The following is a 20,037-nucleotide window of genomic DNA, read 5'->3' on the forward strand; positions in this document are numbered from 1 at the left end:
AGGGTCCCCAAATCAATGAAGCAAGGTGCCAATTTTGTGTTCTGTTTTCTTTCTTTGTGTCCTGTTGAGGGGTTGGGGGGTATTCTTGATGTACTGTTTGCTGTAATTATCTGTCTGTTTGTAAAACAGAAAATTAATAAATAAAATATATAATTCTCTTTAAAAAAGAAAAAAAAGGTCACCCTCAAAACAACAGCTGACATTGATAACTTTTTTTTTCAAATCCAATGTATTTTCCATGTAGATTCCACGTCTTTGACCATTTACGTTGAAACAACTTTGATGCAATCCGTTTGTGCCCAGTGGGTTGGCCACAAATAGATCTTCCAGGAAGACAATAACCCCAAGCACACATCAAAATCGACAACGAAATGGTTCATTGACCACAAAATCCAAATTGTTCAATGGGGTTGAAGACCTATGGTTTGAGTCAAAGAGGGCAGTCCAAAGGATATCAAGGATCTGGAAATATTCTGTAATGGAGGAACGGTCTTAGATCCCTCCCAAAGTGTTTCCCCAATCTCATAAAACACTTTAGAAAAAGGCTTAGTGCCATTATCCTCGCAAGCTTAGGTATTGAAAACAGCGGTGCCAATCATTTTAACCCCTCTTTAAGAAAAAATAATTACTTGGAAAAACTAAAATTGTCAATTGTATTAGTATAATATATATATCTATATTTTTAAATTGAGCATACAATATTGCTCAGTATTTTTATTATTTATTTTATACTGTCTTTTTTTGCTCATCTTTATCGATGGTGCCAACAATTGTGAACTTGACTTTATATGCCTCATCACCCTGTAGCTTGGTGGGAACTCCAGAGTTTATGTGCTTGCCTTGCTGGCCTCGTCTGCTAGGGTCCCCTGCCTATGGTGACGGAGCGTGTCCATCTGTTTTTGATTTGTTTCCTGCCAGAGTGAGATGTGGAACTCATGGGGCGTCTGTGATTGTAACCATGCGCCACTGGAGTTTGATTTCAGCTGTGCTGTGCGCTCCTAGCCAGCATGGGCTTAATTGAAGTGCGTAACCATAATCAGTATTCCCCTCTGTGTGTTTGTGTCTGTATATATAGGAGCGTGGTTGAATGTGGGCTTATAGTCGTACTGTATTATACAGTATATTTATTTGTTTGCAGGTATGTGTGGGTGTGAGCAAGAGAGAGAGTCTGCACAACAAACATGTTGAATGAGGATATAACTGCAAATCCGGATTCCATTTGTAGTCTGATCCTTAAAACCCTCAGGGAAAAAGCTGCATTTGCCACTTGCCAGGAACTATTTCAATGCTACCACAAATGAACTGAATTTGAAGTCCCCCCTGAGAACAGAAAAAGGACAGTTGTGAATTAAACAACATTGCTAGCCACTGCTTTACTCAACCTCTTCGGTCTGTGGTTCTGCCTGGCCTTTATCCTTGACAACTACCAGTTCTTCATAGAACATACTCTGAAGTGAAGTGTTTTGTAGATTGTCTGTCTGTCCACCTCTGATGTTAGGGTCTTGCTTTTCAACAAATAAGCACCGATGCTCATTGTCAAACAGGTGGGTCCTTCCACCAATACGGTGACTTTTGCAAAGTGTAACCTGGTAAAATATATATATATATATACAGTCAAAAGATCACAAAGACTGCTGCCTCAGTTTTGTATGATGACAATTTGCATATACTCCAGAATGTTATGAAGAGTGATCAGATGAATTGCAATTAGTCGCAAAGTCCCTCTTTGCCATGCAAATGAACTGAATCCCCAAAAAACATTTCCACTGCATTTCAGCCCTGCCACAAAAGGACCAGCTGACATCATGTCAGTGATTCTCTTGTTAACACAGGTGTGAGTGTTGACGAGGACAAGGCTGGAGATCACTCTGTCATGCTGATGGAGTTCGAATAACAGACTAGAAGCTTCAAAAGGAGGGTGGTGCTTGGAATCATTGTTCTTCCTCTGTCAAATATGGTTACCTGCAAGGAAACACGTGCCATCATTGCTTTGCACAAAAAGGGCTTCACAGGCAAGGATATTGCTGCCAGTAAGATGGCACCTAAATAAACCATTTATCAGTTCAACAAGAACTTCAAGGAGAGCGGTTCAATTGTTGTGAAGAAGGCTTCAGGGCGCCCAAGAAAGTCCAGCAAGCGCCAGGACCATCTCCTAAAGTTGATTCAGCTGTGGGATCAGGACACCACCAGTACAGAGCTTGCTCAGGAATGGCAGCAGGCAGATGTGAGTGCATCTGCACGCACAGTGAGGCAAAGACTTTTGGAGGATGGCCTGGTATCAAGAAGGGCAGCAAAGAAGCGACTTCTCTCCAGGAAAGACATCAGGGACAGGCTGGTATTCTGCAAAAGGTACAGGGGTTGGACTGCTGAGGACTGGGGTAAAGTCATTTTCTCTGATGAATCCCCCTTTCCGATTGTTTGGGGCATCCATAGAAAAGCTTGTCCGGAGAAGACAAGGTGAGCGCTACCATCAGTCCTGTGTCATGCCAACAGTAAACCATCCCGAGACCATTCATGTGTGGGGTTGCTTCTCAGCCAAGGGAGTGGGCTCACTTACAATTTTGCCTAAGAACACAGCCATGAATAAAGAATGGTACCAACACATCCTCCGAGAGCAACTTCTCCCAACCATCCAGGAACAGTTTGGTGACGAACAATGTTGAGGTGATAACTAAGTGGCTCGGAGAACAAAACATAGATATTTTGGTTCCATGGCCAGGAAACTCCCCAGACCTTAAACCCATTGAGAACTTGTGGTCAATCCTCAAGAGGCGGGCGGACAAACAAAACCCCACAAATTCTCACAAACTCTCAAGCATTTATTATGCAAGAATGGGCTGCCATCAGTCAGGATGTGGTCCAGAAATTAATTGACAGCATGCCAGGGTGGATTGCAGAGGTCTTGAAAAAGAAGGGTCAACACTGCAAATATTGACTCTTTGCATCAACTTCATGTAATTGTCAATAAAAGCCTTTGACACTTCTGAAATAATTGTAATTATACTTCTGTATTCCATAGTAACATCAGACAACAAATATTTAAAGACACTGAGGCAGCAGACTTTGTGAAAATGTATATTTGTGTCATTCTCAAAACTTTTGGCCACAACTGTATTATATATATATATATATGAATGACTTGATCAAGGAAACAAAAATAACTACAGCTTTACAATGATAGTGAAAACGTGGAGAAAGTTTGGGGTTAAGTGGGTTAAAATCTTCCATAGTGTACGGAGGGACACTTTAGCAAGTCTTTATTCATATAAAAAATGATAGAATTATTGAATTCTCCACGTGGTCTATATTAAAGGGAACTTCATTGAATATAACCGGTATTTAACATTCAATATTGGTGCACAATTTCTACTTAAAATATCAAAGGGACTCAAAAGGCACTCTTTTTGTGGAACGACACGGGTGCTAACCGACGGAACAATTCTCATCTGTAAAAATAAGCTGTTCAAGGAAGACAGGGGACCAATAGACAATCATGTTCCCCATCTTCCACCTCTTCCAGGTAGTGTGCTGGCTGGCTCCATAGACTGTCTGGAGGCGGAGCGGGGCTGTGTGCAGGATGAGGGCTGTATGGGGGTGTACAGGGTGCTAGAGTACTGTGCTGCTGAGGAGGCTGTGTCGCCTCTGGGCCCAGACGCCCGACGTGAGTGCCTGGAGGCCCAGAGCGCCCTGCAGCACTACCACCCCCTCCAGGCCTGCAAGTGTCAGCGCGGCTCCCGCCGGGAGGAGCTCTGCCTCCGGGTCTACTGGACCGTCAGATTCGCTGGTGGGTTTGACTGTGTTTATGTTTTGTATTTTATCTGTTCGATTGTATTGGTGCGTGTGAGGTTGTTTCTGTCCTTACGGCCTCTGTGTTTTCACAGTGTACGATGAGAACGAGGTGTCTCCGTATGAGGATCTGGAGGTGGAGTTTGTGAGGCACATAGAGATGTCACGCATGGCCTCCATCATGGCAGGTAAATGCTGCTCACTGCTCCGTCAATACATAGCTTTCTCTTATTGAAACATCTCTGAATAATTCGCTCTGGCTATCTACTCCAATTTCAGAGCACTCTCATCTGAATATGCCAGAGCGCAGAAGAACTGATCAATTTACGAACGCTCAACATCCATGGAATATGGCCGGTGTCAGTAAACGTCGGCAAAAAAGTGAATTGAAATTGTTGCCAGTAGCAGTTAGTCACCACTGCTCTGCTAGGGTTAGTAAAATGGTCAGAGTGAGGTGTTCTCTCATTAGTGTCTGGAAGCAGCTAGCAAGCTCGCCAACGTTAGCCAGGTAGCTTGGGTGCTTGATCAACCCCACTCCTCGGTCCGATCGTCCAGTGTGGGCTCTGAACGCGAACGGACAATCTGACAACGCTCTGAATTTACGTACGCCCAGGGCACACTCTGAGCACACTCTGGCACCCCAGAGTGAATTTTACATGTCAGTCTGGGACGTTTTTGCGTTCCAGAATCATATATTTTATGGTTTTGTCTGTTATTCATTGCCCCTTTTCCCAAAACACAACCACCTTCTTCCATTCTTCTGTGTTTTCTCCCTCTCCTCCCAGCTTCCTCTCTGCCTCTGGATGGGCAGAACCAGTGTTTGAAGGCAGCCCAGGACTGTGGTCTGTATGAGAAGTGTGGTTCTCTGAGGTCGGAGTATGTTGTGTCCTGCACCAAGCGGCCACCGGGTTCCGACGGCAGCTGTAACAGACAGAAGTGCCACCGAGCGCTGCGACGCTTCCTGGAGCGGGTGCCAGAGGAGTACAGCTTTGCCCTGCTCTTCTGCCCCTGCTCCGATGCCCTCTGTGGGGAGCGCCGGCGGAAGACCATCGTACCCTCGTGTTCCTATGAGGAGAGAGACGGCAAGCCCAACTGCCTCAGCCTGCAGGGCTACTGTGCCAGGGACAAGCTGTGTAGGTGAGCTGAACTGGCTGGGGAAACACGGTTACTGGGAGATTTGACATCAGACTAAACTTTTCCACTCAACTCTAAGTACTGTATTGAGGCATATTAACAGTTATAATCACAATACAAAGATTCATAACTAGCGTAGTATTTGCAGGGGGCTTAACTGATTTCATTATAGCGCATGAGTGTGAAGGGAGGTTTTGTAGCGAATGTGAGGGTAGACATAGGTGGAGAGGACTGGATCTACATACAATAAATATTTAATGAACTACCACCTGAATCTTCAACTTCAGATCCTTATATACAGTACAATATTTACAGTACCACGAGTTCAGATGTTTGAGTTCCCTACAGAGAAAATAATTGTTGTTCAATAATCTTTTTTTTATTTTTCTCCCCAATTTCATGGTATCCAATTGGTAGTTACAGTCTTGTCTCACTGATGCAACTCCAGTACGGACTCGAGAGCTGTGCGTCCTTCAAAACACAACCCAACCAAGCCGCACTGCTTCTTGACACAATGCCCACTTAACCCGGAAGCTAGCCGCACCATTGTGCCAGAGGAAACACCAAGCACCTGGCGACCGTGTCAGCGTGCACTGCACCCGGCCCGCCACATGAGTCTCTAATGCACAATGGGACAAGGACATCCCTGACGGTCAAACCCTCCCCTAACCCGAACGACGCTGGGCCAATTGTGTGCCGCCCCATGGATCTCCCGGTCGTGGCCGGCTGCGACAGAGCCTGGACTCAAACCCAGAATCTCTAGTGGCACAGCTAGCACTGCGTTGCAGTGCCTTAGACCACTGCGCCACTCGGGACGCCCTGTTGTTCAATAATCATCATAATTAGCTAGGTTTCCATCCAATTTGCGACAGATTTTCATGCGTAAATGGCTATGCGTGATGACGTAGTTAACATAAAAATAACTTTCTGTTAAAATACCATGTAACGAATGAAAAATACAAGTTAAATGGGTCTCCGTCGCACTTTCATCTCTACTGATGGTTGTCACAAAAACTATTGCATTATATAGAAAATGTCCCCACTCTGGTCTTGGTACATGTGCTCTAGCCAACAGCTCACAGATAGAGTGGGGGGTAGAGTACATTATGAGATTATTATGGATAAGAGCGATAATTATTTGTATTTGTCAAATGACAGCCAAGCATCGAGCATTATCTTACCAGAATAAGACCCTCAAGAAGATCCTACTGTAACGGTTCTCCTCTTCTTCTGAAGAGGAGGAGTAGGAGAGATCGGACCAATGTGCAGCGTGGTAAGTGTCCGTTTTAGTTTATTAAACTGAACACTAAAGAATACAAAATAACAACGTGAATGATCCAAACGAAAACCGAAACAGTCCTGAAATGTGACACAAACATTACAACAGGAAACAATTACCCACAACTCAAAAGTGAAACCAGGCTGCCTAAGTATGGTTCTCAATCAGGGACAACGATTGACAGCTGCCTCTGATTGAGAACCATACCAGGCCAAACACAAAAATCCCAAAACATAGAAAAAGGAACATAGACAACCCACCCAACTCACACCCTGACCATACTAAAACAAATACATAACAACAGAACTAAAGGTCAGAACGTGACACCTACCATATCCAACAAACAAATTGTTAATGTTTCCATCAGCCCGGTCATGACTTTTTTTCGTGCGCCAGGTAATTTATTCACATAAATGACTGGATGGAAACATGGTTACTTATAACATTGATGACATTCGTAATAATAAAGACTAATGATATGTCGATTATGTCTCTGTGTCTGGCTCTGTCCCAGGCTGCAGTGTTTTTATTCCACCGGCTGCTCAGAGGTGTTTTGAATGGATGAGTATGCTTGGGGAGCAGGTTTAGAGGTGTTAGTCTGTGAATTATGAATGCACCACTGGGTTTGACGAGCAGAGTCTATGTCCCAGTGTTCCTATAAAGTCAATATTCATGCCACAGGTAACATCCAAAGCTAATATTCAATATGTTTATAACAGTGTTAATTTTGTCAACAGAAATAGTGATTAAAATAAATAAACACACACATTCTTCAGTTGCAATTGAGGAGACTATAACTGACTAAATAGACTAAAAAAACTATAACAAAAAAAAAGAAATAATTTCAGTTGACTAAAACGAGACAAGATGAAATGATCTCTGACTAAAATCTGACTACTAAGTGGATTGGACAAGAGTTTTTGGTACGCACAATTAATATTAGCAGCACAGATGCGCAGGGCAGTTGTGTTCAGCAGTGGGAAGGACACACCACACCCGCCACACACAGCCTACACCGGCTTCGTGAGCTGTAGGGGAGCAACATTTAACACCCGCCACACACAGCCTACACCGGCTTCGTGAGCTGTAGGGGAGCAACATTTAACACCCGCCACACACAGCCTACACCGGCTTCGTGAGCTGTAGGGGAGCAACATTTAACACCCGCCACACACAGCCTACACCGGCTTCGTGAGCTGTAGGGGAGCAACATTTAACACCCGCCACACACAGCCTACACCGGCTTCGTGAGCTGTAGGGGAGCAACATTTAACACCCGCCACACACAGCCTACACCGGCTTCGTGAGCTGTAGGGGAGCAACATTTAACACCCGCCACACACAGCCTACACCGGCTTCGTGAGCTGTAGGGGAGCAACATTTAACACCCGCCACACACAGCCTACACCGGCTTCGTGAGCTGAAGGGGAGCAACATTTAACACCCGCCACACACAGCCTACACCGGCTTCGTGAGCTGTAGGGGAGCAACATTTAACACCCGCCACACACAGCCTACACCGGCTTCGTGAGCTGTAGGGGAGCAACATTTAACACCCGCCACACACAGCCTACACCGGCTTCGTGAGCTGAAGGGGAGCAACATTTAACACCCGCCACACACAGCCTACACCGGCTTCGTGAGCTGAAGGGGAGCAACATTTAACACCCGCCACACACAGCCTACACCAGCTTCGTGAGCTGTAGGGGAGCAACATTTAACACCCGCCACACACAGCCTACACCGGCTTCGTGAGCTGAAGGGGAGCAACATTTAACACCCGCCACACACAGCCTACACCAGCTTCGTGAGCTGTAGGGGAGCAACATTTAACACCCGCCACACACAGCCTACACCGGCTTCGTGAGCTGTAGGGGAGCAACATTTAAAGCTGTAGGGGATAATTGCGTTGTTTCCTCTATAAACTCTTCGTTCATATGCCACCGTGATATACAATAAGGCCGTGACAACAAAAGGACAACAGTCACACTGTGGCGGAATAAATTCAACTACACGTACGTTTGTTTCATCACAAAACCAGAGAGCAACATCTGTCCGGTGAAGTCCACAAAGCAAATATTGCAAACCAACAGTTATATCACCTGCAGCATGGTCAAGCAAGTTCATGTTTTTGACAGTTTACTAAATAAATAACGACTGATTTAGAACCATGGAGTTGCAGCACAAAGACGACAGGAGCCTCCGCTAATTCCAGCACCATTTCAACTTAAACATTTACACGTCGTCAAATCAACCAGGCTGTATACTGAGACAGACTAAAGAAGGATTTTTTTTAAGCCTTGAGAAAATTGAGACATGGATTGTGTATGTGTGCCGTTCAACGGGTGAATGGGCGGGGCAAAATATTTCAGCGCCTTTTAAACGGGTTATAGTAGTAGGTGCCAGGTGTACCAGTTTGTGTGGAGAAACTGTAACGCTGCTGGATTTCTCCCCCTGCCAACAGTTTCCCGTGTGTATCAAGAATGGTACACCATCCAAAGGACATCCAGCCAACTACAAACTATTTAGTCCAATCAATGTGGCTAAAGATCATGTTGGCTGTGCATGGTACTGATTTATGTCTGTCTGTGTGTGTATGTGTGCGAGTGGACGTGTTTAACTATTCATGTGGGGACCAGTCACTCTGTAATCACTCTGTAATTTAGGTTAGTATTGTGGAGTAACTACAATGTTGTTGATCCATCATCAGTTTTCTCCATTCAGAGCCATTAAGCTCTGTAACTGTTTTAAAATCACCATTGGCCTCGTGGTTTTCTTCCTCTCCTAGATGAGGCAGTCATTCAGACCCATAGGGCGGCGAACAATTGGCCCATCGTCGTCCGGGTTAGGGGAGGGTTTGGCCATCAGGGCTGTCCTTGTCCCATCGCGCACTAGAGGCTCCTGTGGCGGGCCGGGTGCAGTGAACGCTGACACGGTCGCCAGTTGCACGGTGTTTCCTCTGACACATTGGTGCGGCTGGCTTCCGGGTTAAGTGGGCATTGTGTCAAGAAGCAGTGCGGCTTGGTTGGATTGTTTTTCGGAGGATGCACGGCTCTCGACCTTCGCCTCTCAGTACTGGAGTTGAAGCGATGAGACAAGACTGTAACTACCAATTGGATACCACAAAATGGGGGAGAAAAAACCCAGAAAAAAATAACTATTATTGCACACAAATCAAATCTGACAAATGTATGGGCTTTCCTCTGACACTGCCTATTATATAGGTCCTGGGTGGCAGGAAGCTTGGCCCTGTTGATGTACTAGGCCGTACTCACTAGAGGTCGGCCGATTAATCGGAATGGCCGATTAATTAGGGCCGGTTTCAAGTTTTCATAACAATCGGAAATCGGTATTTTTGGACACCGATTTTGCCCCCAATATTTTTTTTACTAGGCAAGTCAGTTAAGAACATATTCTTATTTTCAATGACGGCCTAAGAACGGTGGGTTAACTGAACGACAGATTTTTACCTTGTCAGCTCAGGGATTCAATCTTGCAACCTTACGGTTAACTAGTCCAACGCTCTAACCACCTGCCTCACGAGGAGCCTGCCTGTTACGTGAATGCAGTAAGAAGCCAAGGTAAGTTGCAGGCTAGCATTAAACTTATCTTATAAAAAATAATAAATCAATCATAATCACTAGTTAACTACACATGGTTGATGATATAACTAGTTTATCTAGCATGTCCTGTGTTGCATATAATCAATGCGGTGTGCATTTGCGAAAAAGGATTGTCGTTGCTCCAACGTGTACCTAACCATAAACACCAACGCCTTTCTTAAAATCAATACACAGAAGTATGTATTTTTAAACCTGCATATTTAGATACAAGAAATCCAGGTTAGCAGGCAAAATTAACCAGGTGAAATTGTGTCACTTGTCTTGCGTTCATTGCACGCAGAGTCAGGGTATATGCAACAGTTTGGCCGCCTGGCTCATTGCGAAATAATTTGCCGTAATTATGACATAACATTGAAGGTTGTGCAATGTAACAGGAATATTTAGACACAGGGTTGCCATACATTAGATAAAATACAGAACTGTTCCGTATTTCACTGAAAGAATAAACGTTTTATTTTCGAAATAATAGTTTCCGGATTCTACCATATTAATGACCTAAGGCTTGTATTTCTGTTATGTTATAATTAATTCTATGATTTGATAGAGCAGTCTGAGCGATGGTAGGCACCAGCAGGCTCGTAAACATTCATTCAAACAGCACTTTCGTGCGTTTTGGCAGCAGCTCTTCGCAATGCTTAAAGCATTGCGCTGTTTATGACTTCAAGCCTATCAACTCCCGAGATTAGGCTGGTGTAACCGATGTGAAATGGCTAGCTAGTTAGCGGGGTGAGCGCTAATAGTGTTTCAAACGTCACTCACTCTGAGACTTGGAGTAGTTGTTCCCCTTGCTCTGCATGGGTAAAGCTGCTTCGAGGGTGGCTGTTGTCGATGTGTTCCTGGTTCGAGCCCAGGTAGCGGCGAGGAGAGGGATGGAAGCTATACTGTTACACTGGCAATACTAACGTGCCTATAAGAACATCCAATAGTCAAAGGTATATGAAATACAAATCGTATAGAGAGAAATAGTTTTATAATTCCTATAATAACTACAACCTAAATCTTCTTAACTGGGAATATTGAAGACTCTTGTTAAAAGGAACCACCAGCTTTCACCTGTTCTGAGCAAGGAACTTAAACGTTAGCTTTTTTACATGGCACATATTGCACTTTTACTTTGTTCTCCAACACTGTGTTTTTGCATTATTTAAACCAAATGTTTCATTATTTATTTGAGACTAAATAGATTTTTATTAAAATTAAAGTTTTCATTCAGTATTGTTGTAATTGTCATCAAAAATCGTCCCGATTAATCAGTAGCAGCTTTTTTGGGTCCTCTAATAATCGGTATTGGTATCGGCATTGACAAATCATAATAGGTCAACCTCTATAGCCTACAATAAATGGCTATTCCTGCTCTTTTCCTGCAATCCATCAAACGCATATGGTATTATAGTTGTCCCTGACTTGTGGTCAGACTCGCTTAGGTGGAACAAACTTAAACTTGCGCCTTTTTTCAATGCTGATTTGAACGTCATAGAGAAAGCAGAAAGGGACCCCAAAAAATTCTAGAAGTAAATCATCTAGTTTTTCAACGTTTTGGAACTTTCAGATAGAAATGTGCTATGTAGAACAAACATGTCTTTCTGACATGTTTAATAAGGAATAACGTTGGCTTTATTCATGGCATTTCCATATGCAACGTTCGAGAATGTTTTGCAACTGAACTTGGCCCTGGTACCATTACCAGTAGCCTCAATGCAAATATTTGGTGGCACAGAAAAAATGGAAAAGGGAGAGCAAATTGTTTATTGACTAAACTCTTCTTGCTACTACACTATATCACACTGGGTGAGTAACTTTATTTTAAGTTCATGTTGACCCAGTGACTCCGACTTGAGCACTTGTATCACGACTTGAGTACTGGCTCTCTGACTTCAGCCACAGGAGACTTGGGACTCGATTTGGACTCGAGGTTTAGTGACTCAACTACATCATTGGGTGAAACAGTCATTAACTCCAGTTCAAAGTCATTAGCCCCCGTTCTACTTTTGGACATTAGTGTGGCTGTGGCGTCTGTGGAATGCCGATAACAATGGCAAGGACACAACCAAGTGATGGAGGTGCAACCCATTCCACTTTGCATCACCATCTGGTGATTGCGCTACTCTCTCTCTCTCTCTCGTTCACTCTCTTTTTTCGCTCTCTTTCTCCCTCTGCACTCCTGTGTGTCTTGCTTGTTTTGTATGTAATATCTACGTAGGCTGAAATAGGAATTTACATGGCAAAATAATTCTTATATATATTTATTCTGTTGGGAAGAGAATGGGATGTTATGCAGAAAAAAAATACTGTATGTTGGTAAGACAATGATATGTATGTTGGATGTCAGTGATTTATGTTTATTGTAGGTTACTGAGGGAATACAAAATGTGATGTGACTAAAACGTGACTAAAATGAAAGGACATTTAGTTTAATGGCCCACCGTTTTCATCATTTTGACAATAACTAGACCAAATCATTATTCAACAGACACAAATGTGACTAAGACTAAATTATACTTTAGTCAAAATGACTAAGACTAGATTAAATCTAAACGAACACTGGTTCATAATAATGGCGCAGCACCTCTCATCATGCTTCAGATAATGATTTTAAAATGTCTATAAAATAAACATTGCGTGTGCTAACACTAAGATTCCTAGGTGGAAGGTTATCTTTCTGTAGGCTTTCATGTGCTGTGGATTCTGCCTTTCGCTAGGTACTAAATCCCCCAAAACATAATTGCAAAGGTGCCCTCAGAAAATTACATCGCCAAGTTGCCAACCCAGTATTGGCACCTGTTTACAATTATGTTTGTCTCCCTTTGTGTGTGTTTGTGCGGGTTTGTGTGAATGTGTGTGTTGGTGTGTGTGTGTGTGTGTGTGTGTGTGTGTGTCAGATCTCGGCTGGCTGATTTCCAGCACAACTGCCAGCCCTCGTCCCATTCTCCCTCTGGCTGCATGAGAGAGAGTGGAGCCGTCTGCCTTAAGGCCTACGCCGGGCTCATAGGTGAGCTGGAGAGAGAACAGGATCGAGGGGGTGGAAGAAATGAGATAGAGGGAAGGGATGGAAGAGGGATTAACGACAACAAGGAAGGAACAATGGTAGAGAAGGAGTTCTGCGTTGACCCCAATGACCTTATAATCAGATCATTGTTGTTAGCTCTTGATAACCCCAGGGTATATAGGTAGCCACTCATTTCATAGCCAATTGCCTTGTTTGGCTTTGGATCAAACGTTCCAAAGTTCGTATAGAAGTCAAGCCTGCTGACACGTCTCTAATCAACAACCTCCTCCAGGCACCATCATGACCCCCAACTACGTGAACAATATCAGTATGGACGTGTCCCAGTGGTGCAGCTGTGAGGGAAGTGGGAACCAGTGGCAGGACTGTCTGCGCGTCCTGCACATGTTTGACAGCAACGTCTGTCTGCGTGAGTAACACTCCCTCAACCGCCTACAACGCCATCCCCTAGAGGCTGCTCCAGCAATATCCCTGGTCTTGTGAGCCCACTTGAAATCAGCAGATCACACAAATAGATTAGCGGGCGCTCTGTAGCCCGGTAGCCCTAGAGAGCTGCCTACTTGTTCTGTATGGTATACTGTAGCCCAGCATTTAATTACAATATTGATGGACAGCAGTGTAAATTGAAACGGTTTCATTCGTGTCTGATTCCCATATCGCAACTGAGGTGAATAACTGAACGATTGCCATGCCTTAAGGGTGCAATGCCCAGTTGATTAACGCATTCATGGCTGCTAGGAATAACGGAATGTTCTGAGGACATTTGGCCTCGTCGGCAGTGGGTATAATGGGGATGATGATAATGTGGTAATGATGATGTCTGTTGTTGTGTCTCAGGTAATGCTATCATTTATTTGGGTGGCTCTTCCCCTCGCCCTGTGGAGAGCACTACTCTGCCACCTCGTCGCCACGCATCTGCCACCCCCTCCCCCCACATCTTTCAGGACAAGATCAATGTCAACGTCAACGTTTTATCAGAGCGCAACAGTGTGAGTATAAGTACTCCTCGTTGCCTCACCAAACCCAGACTGCTTAAATACTGTACAGTAACTTAAAAACAATGGTGGCCAAAAAGCTTGTTCCTTGGGTTTTTCTAGAGTAGGTTCTCACTAGGATGTTCTGTGAATTGCATGATGACCTACGGTGTGACGTGAGTGCCAACAGAGCTGCCTGAGTGTCAAAGTTCACACACAGAACTGACCTGATATATATATACTCCCAACACATCTGACTCAACACAGGGCTCACTTTCACAGTCAACACATTACTGTGGCGTTGAACAAGACCCAGCACCTCCCTTTTTACCTTCACTTCCCTTTATTTCTCCCTATCCTTTCTGTCCCATTTCCCTATCTCTCTCTCACTCACTGTGCGTGAGGATTAGCCAGAGGTGTTTGCAGGAGGGAGCATCAATCCTCTTGTGTTGATATTAATTTATTCACACCCATCTGTCTCCTCTCCCCCTTTCTCTTGTCATCCTAATCCCTCTCACTCGCTTTCTCCTCCGCTACAATCCTTTACACCGTTCCAATCCCTCCCTCTCTTCTTTCCCCCCTAACCTCTAAACCTCCCTCCCTCTGAGTGCAGGTTGTAGATGTTCCTCTGTAATACACTTATTTTCTTCCACTTTCTTCCCCTCACTCTGGTGATCTTATTCTGTGACCACGACTCTCACCTTTCTTTCTAATAACAAAGATGCTGACACCTTTCGAATCGGGATTCAACACCCTACATTGAAAAGCAACTTTTAACGCTGAGTTGCTTTTTTTCTCTGTCAGGAGGCTCATGATACCCTACCTATTCCACACAAATAATGGATCGTTTTAACAACCCTTTTTCCTGCCAAGATGTTTCATATTTACAACAAGCAGATACACTATGGACTGACTGTATGAGATGGTTAATTACCTGCAAATTCCATTCTCTCTATTCAGGGGTGCAACTTTCACAGGGGACGGGCGGGACATGTCCCCCCTCCCCACACATTCTGAAATTGCATTTTTGTCCCCCACCAGTTTTATCATTGGGAATGTGATACAAAACGAGGCAATTGTTTTGCGGACGCCTACCAAGCAGTCGGGTAGGCTGTTTGGAGTGTTTATCCGAGCAGATAAAAAAATAAAAATTGTGTCCCCCACTTCTAAAACCAAAGGTGAGCCCCTGGCTCTGCTTGAATTCTGAATGATCACATTCCCTCTCTCTCTCTCTCTCTCTCTCTCTCTCAGGTGGAAGACACTGAAGAGGAAGAAGAGGAGGAAAGTCAGGAATTCAACGTTATCCCTCAATATTCTGAGAAGGAGAAGTCTAGTGTGGGCTCCGGGGCCCGAGGGGGCCATAGAGGAGCGTCAGGCCAAACAGTACCCATGCTGCCTCTGCTGCTGCTGCTGCTGCTGCCCGCTGCCATGCTGGGCTGGGGGTGTCAGGGTTAACAAGCCCCCCCCCCCCTACTACCTCCCTTACGCTCAGCTACGGTATCACATTCACTGGGTCACCTCCACCATGGCAATGAGATAGAATGGACTGATGGGGAGACTTAAGGCTGAGGGAAGAACGACCACAAGGAGGAAATGGACATTTTTTCTGTTTTACATTACTTGCTGTATTTCTGTTTTCCTTTCTTACTTTCCAACGACTGGTCCGTTTCTGTATTCTCCATCTTTCCTCTCCTGCTCTGTCTACTTGCGATCTGTTTAAGTAGTCATAGCTGCCCATCTCTTTTGCTCCTCTCTCACGTAAAGTAGACATAGTTGAACAACCTGGGCCGATAAATAAGTCGATGGCTGAATTAATAAGGTCTGTCTGGATGAATCGATATGGCTGTCTGTCCGGTGCCTGTCTCAAGATTGGCTATCCAGCTCCACTCTCCCTCTTCACGAGGAGCTCATCGCCCAAGGCCAGTAACAGCACCGATCTCCAAGAAAACATGACCAGTGATTGGTGGAACCATGACGGTTCATTCCTTTGATTATTTGTGTGCCATGTCTCACCTCGCCTCTTTCGTTCTCCTTCGTTAAACATCCTTTCTTTCATCATCCCTTGGATACGAGGGTTGTTGGGCGAGCCACTCTGTGCTATAAACCATAGAGACCTCTGTTGCGCTTCCTTCCTGTCTCTTACGTTGCTCTCCTTGTTTGCACCCTCTTCGCCGCCTCAGACCAGATGCCACTGACCTCTCCAGTTTGTACACCACTTATTCTCAGCCTTGTGGAGGAGATCTGAGAAACCCACCACAGGCACAATAATTATACCACATTTGAATAATGACAACGGCAGAGGAAAACAACATAAGCGATAAAACATGAAATCAGATGGCTCAGCGGGCAGGTGCTGGGGCCGTCTGGATTTGAGCTCAGGGGAGAGAGGAACCAATTTGCTGCTGTCTGTAGTTCACAAGTGCTTTCTATCCCTAGGTGTTGTTATAGTTTTGGAGAGACAATATCACACTTAGCTATACCTTTCCTGCCTGTGTTTGAGTAGGAGGAGATAGGGGGGGAGAGATGGGGCACTACAGAGCCCGCGGCAGCTCTGATCATTGAGCATCACATTGAGCCTCTACATCTTTTGCTGATGTTCATGCTTTTTTTTCTCTCCATTTGTTTCTTGCATCGCTCATTTTCTTGTGAACTTGCAAAATGAACTCCCACCTGAGGGGAAGTAGGTAAAGGGCTGTGGGTGGTAGTTAAAGGGGGAAACTACTCTACTGTGGAATTGTGTACGTGACTTGCATTCATCGACTTCTTTCCGTTCTAGAGGGAGATGTTAGACCTGACTCGTGCTCTCACCGATAATACATGATGCTAAAAAGAGATAAATATTTACAGGGCATATTTGTGCTGCAGCTCTTTACATCATCAGCCAGCAGCGAGGGGAGTCGCTGGGACTTAATTCTGAGTATTAATTAAGCAGGCACGATGGCATCCGTACGGTCTAACACCATCTCCAATCTGGACAGTGACGTTCATGACGACTGCTGTTCTTTTTTTAATAGGCACTGTCATCTCTCACTGCCTGGCAAGGGATCCTTATGCTAGTGATCATCAAAGTGAGTGACCGCACAAGAGATGACGTGAGAGCGACAAGCCTTGATTTACACACTGAAACAGCCTAAATAAATATGAGCATAAGCCATACAAGCGATCAGCAAGAGGGAACGAGCGTGCCAACTCTAAATGTATCACGTTGGTTTTGTTTGTACAGCTGTATTCACACATATTTCCCCCATGGCCAAATGGTTTTAATAATATCCAATGACGTTAGTGCTGACGTTTAGTGCTGACCCATGAGGCCGCTTTTAGAGGTCTGTTCGGCTTCGATTCGATTATTTAAAAAATAATCACGGTTTTCGATTTTGCGGTTTCAAATCTTCTTCTTTTTTTTTACACATTTAATGCACCATGCATTATGTGGGTTGAATTCTGTAACACAGAATAAAAAGTCAAGTGAAAGGCCCATGGTGGTAGTGACTGTCCATTACTGCTCATCACTTATTAACCATCATTTATTCACATTACTTTGCTTTAATACAATATTTTGTTTCATTCGATGGTTTTATTATTTCATTCCGAGTCATCATCTCATCTCTATAGAGCTGCCGCCTATGCTGTCTGACAAAAATCACAATTTGAGTCATTCTTCAAAGTAAATAAGGCAAACTTCTGACTGCTGAATACCAACTATCAATCACTTAAATCATGTATTTTCATGTAGAGATGCCTCACAAAGCAACTGCTTTCGAGGTCTCCGTGTGGAATAAGGTCATTGTAGTTAATTGCCACATTTTCTGTGCTAAACTGTGTAGATTATTAGCCTGTTGGAAACTACAACTCCCTACTACATCACGCAGTTTGCGCTTGATCGGATTTATTTCTACCGAAACTTAGCAACGTGCTCACAGAAAAAAAAAATGAACTAAATTAAATTCAAATCATTTTGGTTGATCACTGAGAACTAAAATATGTATTGTGATCGATTACTGGAGTTGCAGAGTTGATATAATGTTTTTGTACTCAAATAAATCCACAGAGAAAGGGAGAGGTAAGAGGAGCGAATGAAAAAGGTGCGACAGTGGGGGATTTGGGAAAGATGGGGAGAGTGACAGACGTAGATGCAGAGAGAGAGAGAGAGAGAGACCGAGAGAGAGAGAGAGAAAGCAAGGGCTCTTAAAAGCTTTCAGTAGCATTGCTGTTGTAGTCAGGCCCTCTCAGATTTATTTTCATGCCTGTGGCTAAGAGGCGAGTGTCTGTTCCACTCTATTACTCCTGTGCTTTAACGTCCTGAACTGTGTGCCTCCACCTCAGTTTGGCCTCACAGACCGACAATGCTACTCTCCCGTACATGCATTCCCATCACTCTCTGCCACCGTGTGTATTTTACAATCATCTGCTGCCCCTCACAGACAACATGCCTCTACATCTTCTACCCATTCCTCTTTTCTTTTTCAAGTTGAAACAACAAACACTGTACCATCAACTACTTGTACAAAGCTTTATTTTATGGTAGGCTTTATGTATGCTTTAAACAGAAAATGTGTATATATTTTTGTGTTTTCTTTTCTCTTGTTGTAATTATCATTGAGAGTGAGCTGTGCCATATAGGGCTGTATCTGCCCCGTTGGATCTTATGTATGCCTCTTGTAAGTGTATATGTACAGGTTATGGTCAAGCATCTGTCAGTCTCTCTGTCTGTTTGTAACAGTGAAACACTGTTGTTCTGCGGTGTCCTGCTTGCGTTGACCTTGACATACATGTTGATGGCCATTTTTAGTATGGTATATGATGATCATCATGTTCCGCGTTAGAATCACACTGCTCATTTACCAAGCCCCGTACAGTTGTGTAAAATTGGATTAGCTGTCTGAATCACACCACTCCTGAGAGTTGTTGAATGAACACTCTGTGGACATGGTGTAAGGCCACTTCTTGAAAGTGATCCTCAGTTGGCAAGCTGGTTAACACGTTCAACTTGAGGAGTTGCCGGCCTCTCTGCCAGCCCTCTAAAACAGTCTTGGGCTCTGTCCATTAGTATCAAAATGGTCGCCATTTAGAAAATGGATGAGGCCAGTGAGAGACTTCGAAGCTATCCAAGTAACATAGTAAGCGCATTGCACTGACCGTGCCTATGTAGACTTCAGTTGGAGAAAGGAATGAAGGACACGACAGTGGGCTGAGTTTAACATGAAACAGCCACTGGATTAGGGGCGATATCGATCCTTATTTTGACAAAGAGTTATCTAGAACTTCAGAGTTCAGCAATGCCAAAATGTCCCAGCCATCGCCGTTGCTTTAAGCCACACAGTGCCCTCCTCATCCCTACCTGTGTCACACCATCCACCTTCATGGCCATGAGTTCTGCCGTGCCCTATTCATGCCTGATGGTGTGAGTTTACAATCAGGTGTGAGCACTGTGTGGTTCTTCATCAAATGTGAGAATGTACAATGCTGTGTGAAAAAGACGACGTACAGTAATAAAACATTTCAAAAGGATTGTTTTCGGTGTGGAACTTTTTGCATGTCGGGACGGGGATCTGGATGATTTGACTTTTCACCAACGTGCCGACCCCTTTCTCTGGCGCATAGATCAGCACTTTTCCGCAGTTTTATCTGAGCATATTAAAGGTTAGAAGAACAGATGGTTTTCGATGACTGTGTGATGCAGTGTTATTGCAGGTGCATAAAGTAGACTAATCAGGAAGGACAGAAGACGGGGACCCAGAAGACCCTTCTGACTTGCCAACCCCCAAAAATCTACGAGTTGACATGATCGGTCCTTCTGTAGCTCAGTTGGTAGAGCATGGCGCTTGTAACGCCAGGGTAGTGGGTTCAATTCCCGGGACCACCCATACGTAGAATGTATGCACACATGACTGTAAGTCGCTTTGGATAAAAACGTCCGCTAAATGGCATATATTTATGATAATGTTTGGAAAAGCTTTGAGGACAAATCTCAAGGACATCAGGACAGATTTATTTCCCCCCCCAAAAAAACTGTCCGACTAAAGTGTGGATTTTTTTTGTATGAAAGTGTATGAGAGTGCTGAATTACTGTACACAAGGCTTATTTGAGTAATGTTTAGGCTGTTGCAAATGCACTGATATACAGAGCATTCGGAAAGTATTCAGCCCACTTGACCTTTTCCACATTTTGTTATGTTACAGCCTTGTTCTAAAATGGATTTTATTTTTATTTGTAAATACAAAGCAAAAAAAGGGTTA

At 44.1% G+C, this 20,037-nt stretch overlaps 1 protein-coding gene across 1 annotated transcript in view; it reads left to right on the plus strand.

Moving 5' to 3' along the window:
- Nucleotides 1-19,300, plus strand: part of LOC118390480 (GDNF family receptor alpha-4-like) — a 51,194-nt gene extending 31,894 nt beyond the window's left edge. Inside the window, exons 2-8 of the mRNA XM_035781083.2 lie at nt 3,521-3,784; nt 3,882-3,974; nt 4,572-4,923; nt 12,702-12,811; nt 13,101-13,235; nt 13,664-13,815; nt 15,052-19,300. Of these exons, the coding sequence (XP_035636976.1) occupies nt 3,521-3,784; nt 3,882-3,974; nt 4,572-4,923; nt 12,702-12,811; nt 13,101-13,235; nt 13,664-13,815; nt 15,052-15,255 (1,310 nt within the window). The 3' untranslated portion in view covers nt 15,256-19,300. The remainder of the gene's footprint in view (nt 1-3,520; nt 3,785-3,881; nt 3,975-4,571; nt 4,924-12,701; nt 12,812-13,100; nt 13,236-13,663; nt 13,816-15,051) is intronic.
- The last annotated feature ends 737 nt before the right edge of the window (nt 19,301-20,037 follow it).

This window comes from Oncorhynchus keta, chromosome 11, assembly GCF_023373465.1.
Source record: "Oncorhynchus keta strain PuntledgeMale-10-30-2019 chromosome 11, Oket_V2, whole genome shotgun sequence".
Lineage (NCBI taxonomy): Eukaryota > Metazoa > Chordata > Actinopteri > Salmoniformes > Salmonidae > Oncorhynchus > Oncorhynchus keta.